Source organism: Merops nubicus, unplaced genomic scaffold (genome assembly GCF_000691845.1).
Source record: "Merops nubicus isolate BGI_N331 unplaced genomic scaffold, ASM69184v1 scaffold7518, whole genome shotgun sequence".
NCBI lineage: Eukaryota > Metazoa > Chordata > Aves > Coraciiformes > Meropidae > Merops > Merops nubicus.
The window spans coordinates 5,828-11,286 of NW_008627697.1; the positions used below are offsets into that span (position 1 = coordinate 5,828).

Consider the following 5,459-nt stretch of genomic DNA (forward strand, 5'->3'; position numbering starts at 1 on the left):
GTCTCGTCCCCTCTCTCCACTTCAGCTTCTCCATCTATGAAACTAGGGAAAAGTCTTCATCTCATGATGTTTCCGTGACATTTCCTGAGATTCTTTCAAGTCCCACACTGAGTCAGAGTTGTCCTTACTGTCAGCTGGGGGTTCATGAAGACAGAGTTTGTGTATGAAGAACGTAACCTTTACTTTGGCTCCCTTAGGGGCGAGATGCACCAGTTGTCCCTTAATTAAATCAGTCAGGTCCCTGGCAGTTTAACCTTTCCAGCTCTGAAGGAAACAAACCCTATGTGGCTTGTGTGATCTCGGGAAGAACAGGAAGAAGGGGAGGAGGGAGCTGGTATTTCCTTCTCCTTTAACTTTAGAAGCACGAAAACTCCTTTCCCAACCCACCCTGTTCCACAAGGAGTGCTAAGCACCCCAGCACCCCAGCTCTGCCTCTGCCCTCCTCTCATCCTCCTAGGTGGCGATCGTGGTGACGGATGGGCGTCCCCAGGATGGAGTGCAGGACGTGGCAGCGAGGGCCAGAGCAGCTGGCATCGAGCTCTTTGCCATCGGGGTGGGCCGGGTGGACATGCACACGCTGAGGCACATCGCCAGCCAGCCCCTCGACGACCACGTCGACTACGTGGAGAGCTACAGCGTTATAGAGAAGCTGACCCACAAGTTTCAAGAAGCTTTCTGTGGTGAGTCCTTTCACGTGGGATCGTCCTTCATCCCTCTGCTTCTTTGTTCCAAGGGCTGGGGTCTGCGGGAGCACGGAGCAGTGTGGAAGACAGATGCTCTTTGAAGTGGCCGTTTAAGAATTTTGGGTTTTGTTTAAGGAATGTCAGGTTTTAGTTAAAGAAGTCTCCAGATTTTACTGGCACAGAAAAGTTGGTAAACATGACCCTTGAGGCACTGAAAAAGAACCTGGAGCACATGATCTTTATGTAACTAAAATCATTGTCCTTATGCTTAAGCCCATCTGGGCAGCTCTGAGGATCTGGCTTGTCATTTCCTCCACCAGTCTTGTCTTCTGAATGCCTAGATAAGCAAAGGATGGTTTCACTTCCCTGCTAGAGGCTGAAGGAAAATTCCCACTGCCTTTGCCCAACGATGCTGTTGTTTTTGCAAGCCTTGTGAGGCACAAAGCTCTGCTGGCTGGTGCAGTGTCTAATCCCTTTCTACACAGCATATAAAAAGAGCCTGACTACCCTACAAACACATATTCCCTCCTACACGAACCAGTGAATGAAGTGAGAAATCTTTATTACTTTCAAATGTACCCACAAGACTGTAGGAGGTGATCTATAAATATCCATTTTATGTGTCAGCAAGAGGGCCTGGGGGTTTCACACACCCATCCCATGGAAGGGCAGACGTGTGGCAACACTTTTTAAAAGGTGTGATACACCACGGTGCCTACGGCGAGGTGCTGCAAACACATCCACCCAGATGGACTTGTAAAACTCCCCGAGACCAATCTCTCCAAGAGGTGTAAAAATTCACAATTCAGCTTCCAGGCTGAAAATGATGGGGCTGAGCAGCTTTTTGTCAAGGAAAATTTCCTCCTCTGTAGGAAGGAGGAAAATTAAAAAAAAAAATAGAGAGAGTGAGTCATGTATTATAATCAGGTGTCACAGCACTAGAAGCTCATGAAAGAGAGGAAAAATACTTCATACTTTGAAGGGGAGATAGAGACAAAATTTGAGAAGGTGGAATCCACACCATGAATATCTGTGGGAGTTTGTGTTGGCTGCTCTGGAGTCAGGAGCCAGCCAGAGACAGAGAGGCCTGACAATGTGTTTTGAAGTTCTGGCACTGGTGTCATTCAAAAAGATAAAGAGGAAAAAAAATCCTTTCTGTGCCTTGCTTTTCAAATTGGTCATATGGAGCTGACAAAGCTCTCCCTATGGTAAAAACCCCCAGAGATGGAGCCAAGGGAAGCACTGTGCTAAGGATTGTTCCAGCTACCAGAGAATAGCACCAGACCAACTGCCAAGTGGGCTGTTCTCGTGCTCTGCAAGCAGCTGCACAAACCCCTCCTTGGAGATGTACCCAGACACCACCTGCCCTTGCCAAGCACCGTTTGTGGGTCCTGGCAGCACCGTCCAAGCTGTTTCCCATAATGCTCAACAAACACATGGGGAAAAGGGAGACCTTTGGTGACCCAGCCACGAGTTAGATGAAGAAGAGCTCAGAGAACTGGATGTGAGAGCCCAGTGTTACAGCCCTCTGCATGCTCAGTAATATTCCTAGTGATAGGAGCGACATAGAAGCTGGAAAGATCTACCTGGCACAATATTTGTTTTGGCAGAATATCCAGACACATGAATTGGGAAGGCCAGAAGGAACACAAAATACATGCAGAGCTTGAAATAATGAATAGAAGCCCCTTAACTTTGAGAGTCTTTGTGCCACCTCCCATCATTCTGATAGAACCCAGTGCTCATTTTTCTGCACAGATTGCCCTGGTTATTTGTAGAAGAATTTGCTTCCACCAGATTTGTTTACTCTGGAGTTTGTTTTCCATCCTCATTGCTGTCGCTGTGACAGTGTTGTCAGTCACTGAACGCTGCTGGCTCAGACTGCTGCAATTCAGCTTCTGTTTGCTCAGCATCTCAGGAGTCAAACCCAGGTTAAGATCAGCAGGCAGAAATGTTTATAGAGAGTGGATCTGAAAGCTGCATGTGCAGGGGTAGCTCCGAAGTGAATTCCAAGTCTGTGTGCACATGAATCCCGTCCAGAAAAGACAACTGCACATGGAGTGAAACCACTAATCATAATTGGTCTACATAGCTGGAAAAAAGGGGTATTGGCCAGCCCAGATGGTAGGTTGGAAACCAAATCTCATCCAGTTGCTTTGGAGAGTGAAGTATGTTGTGATATGCTCAACAGACAGATGGTTTCTGTCCTCAGTACGGAGGCTATTTCCAGTCCTGGCTGTGCCTTGGAGTCAGGAGATTTGGGAAAATTTCTCCTTGCCTCCCAGATCTCAGTGACTATCCATGAGTAATGACCTCAGCTGCTCTTCCTGCTGCAGAGCAGATTCAGTTATCCCCGAGCGTATGGGACAAGCTTTGTGCACGGGCTGGGTGGGGTCTGGGCTGAGAACCATGGGCACGGTTTCTGATGGGAATCTGCACCTTTGCTTCCAGTGGTGTCAGACCTGTGTGCCACTGGGGACCACGACTGCGAGCAGATCTGTGTCAGCAGCCCAGGAGCCTACACGTGTGCTTGCAAAGAGGGCTTCACGCTGAACAGCGATGGGAAGACCTGCAGTGGTACGTAGTGGTTTTCATTTGCACTGAGCTGAGCTGTGACCTGCCGTGGAATGGTGGGGAGAGAACTGAGAGGTTAGATGTGCTCTGTTCAGAAAAAGCAGATGAGGAAGCCATGCACTTATCACCATCATTTTGAACTATTATTAACCATTATTATTGAATTATTTTGAAAACATCAGTGTGAGCAACTAGAGCTGTTGAGTTTTGATGGATTAAACCTATTCCATTAGGGATAAAATTGCATTAGCATTATATTTTCCTACACAATTCATTGAGGTCTTAGTAGCTGTCTTTCCCTCTCCTCATCTTTTGCCTCAGCTTGCAGTGGTGGGTTAGGATCTGCTCTGGATCTCGTTTTCCTGATCGATGGCTCCAAGAGCGTGCGGCCTGAGAACTTTGAGCTGGTGAAGAAATTCATCAACCAAATTGTGGACTCGCTGGAGGTGTCAGACAAACAGGCTCAAGTTGGCCTGGTTCAGTACTCCAGTTCTGTCAGACAGGAGTTTCCACTGGGGCAGTTCAAGAACAAGAAGGATATCAAAGCAGCAGTCAAGAAAATGGCCTACATGGAGAAAGGAACCATGACGGGCCAGGCTCTGAAGTACCTCATTGACAGTTCCTTTTCCATCATCAATGGAGCTAGGCCTGGGGTGCCCAAGGTGGGCATAGTCTTCACTGATGGACGGTCACAAGATTACATCACTGATGCTGCTAAGAAAGCCAAAGACTTAGGTAGGTCTCCTGAATTCTCAGTGGCTTGTTTCTCCCTTGGACCAGGTACTGCATCTGGTGTCAGCCTAGGTATGACTCTTGCCCTGGAGAAATGTCTCTTAGGATAGAAACATTGCTACAGAGTGCCTTCATGGAGATGTTGCCTTGAATGCTCATAAAGAACTCCAGCAACTCTGGCCAGGGTTCAGACAAATCTTGGTTTGCCAGCAGCTGGTTTTTGTTCCCACAGCCCCTTTGTGTCTTTGATCGAAGCCTGCTGGAGGTCTCTCTGCTGGGCAGGTTGGAGCTGATGTGGGATGTATGCTGGTCTGGCATGCTTCACACAAATGTGAAGGAAGCCACAGGGAGAAGTTGAGGATTTGTCTGCTGTTGGTATTGAAAGTCAGGTCAGCACCAGTTGCACTCGTGGTGAGGCCAAGGCAACCATCAGAGAGCCCCTGGGAGAAGAACAGGAGTTGTATGACCAAGTGTGGCTTGGCTGGATCAGCCTTAAGGCCTGGAAATGAAAAAGAAATAAGGCAATAAACAAAGCAGAAACCCAGATTAAGGCAGTAACCTTGGAGTCCCTGTCCAGGTCCCAGATACATCCAGACACACTAAATAAGAAACTTTCTTCAGCTTCTGCTGAAACATTAAATGTGCACAGTAGCTACATATTGATGTGTTTATATGTCTAAACACCACGCAGTGTAAATATCTTGAGATCTGCCCCTGTGCTGACCTGCTGACTGTCACGTCTGAGTTAAATGATGCAGCCCGTGTGAATACACTCATGAATTGCCAACTCCTGTATTTCCTTTTAGCTTCAGCCTCAACCACTAGATGGGACTAAGGGCTAGCACATAATAATAAAGGTCAGGCACCAGCTGATGAAAAGCTGATGTGTACAAAGCAAGTTGACATGTTATGTGGATGTTCAGCTCCTGCAAAGCAAAGAGTCTTTATAAACTGTATCTGTTAGAATTTATTCCTCTGAGATTATAAAACTTGGTGCCTTGTTTCTTCCTCCTCCCTTGTCCCTACACAGAGATCTCCAGCACAATTTATTTCTGAGGGATAGATAATGAGAAGTTTATAACTAGACACCAAGCATGTTCCTTGAGTTGAACTTGGAAAAAACCACAAGTATTGGACACAATCAGAGGTAGAAAGGGAAGGCAAAAAGGGGAAGGGGGGGAAACATTACCAGTGTCTAGACATGGACGAGTAGAGACAAATATTTCAAAACAGAGGTTAACTGGTGTCACCATTCAAGTCAACAGGAAAACTGCAGTTCAGGTCAGTAGAAACAGGTCTAAGCCAGAAGTGGGCAATCAGTCTCTTGGCAGGGGAGCATAGTACCTGGACACATCCTTAGCTCACAGCATGGCTTGCTCTTGACAGACTGTATGAGCTGAAAGCTTAGAGATTCAGCTCCAGTTTTGCTGCACCACAGGTCTCCATCTAACAGGGGCCTTTGCCACCACA

General features: G+C 47.2%; 1 protein-coding gene across 1 annotated transcript in view; it reads left to right on the forward strand.

Annotated features, from left to right (window-relative positions):
• Nucleotides 1-457: 457 nt before the first annotated feature.
• MATN1 (matrilin 1, cartilage matrix protein) overlaps nt 458-5,459 on the forward strand; it is a gene marked incomplete at its 5' end in the record, with an annotated part of 9,883 nt that continues 4,881 nt past the window's right edge. The window contains 3 exons of the mRNA XM_008946417.1: nt 458-680; nt 3,135-3,260; nt 3,579-3,992. Coding sequence (XP_008944665.1) covers nt 458-680; nt 3,135-3,260; nt 3,579-3,992 — 763 coding nt within the window. The remainder of the gene's footprint in view (nt 681-3,134; nt 3,261-3,578; nt 3,993-5,459) is intronic.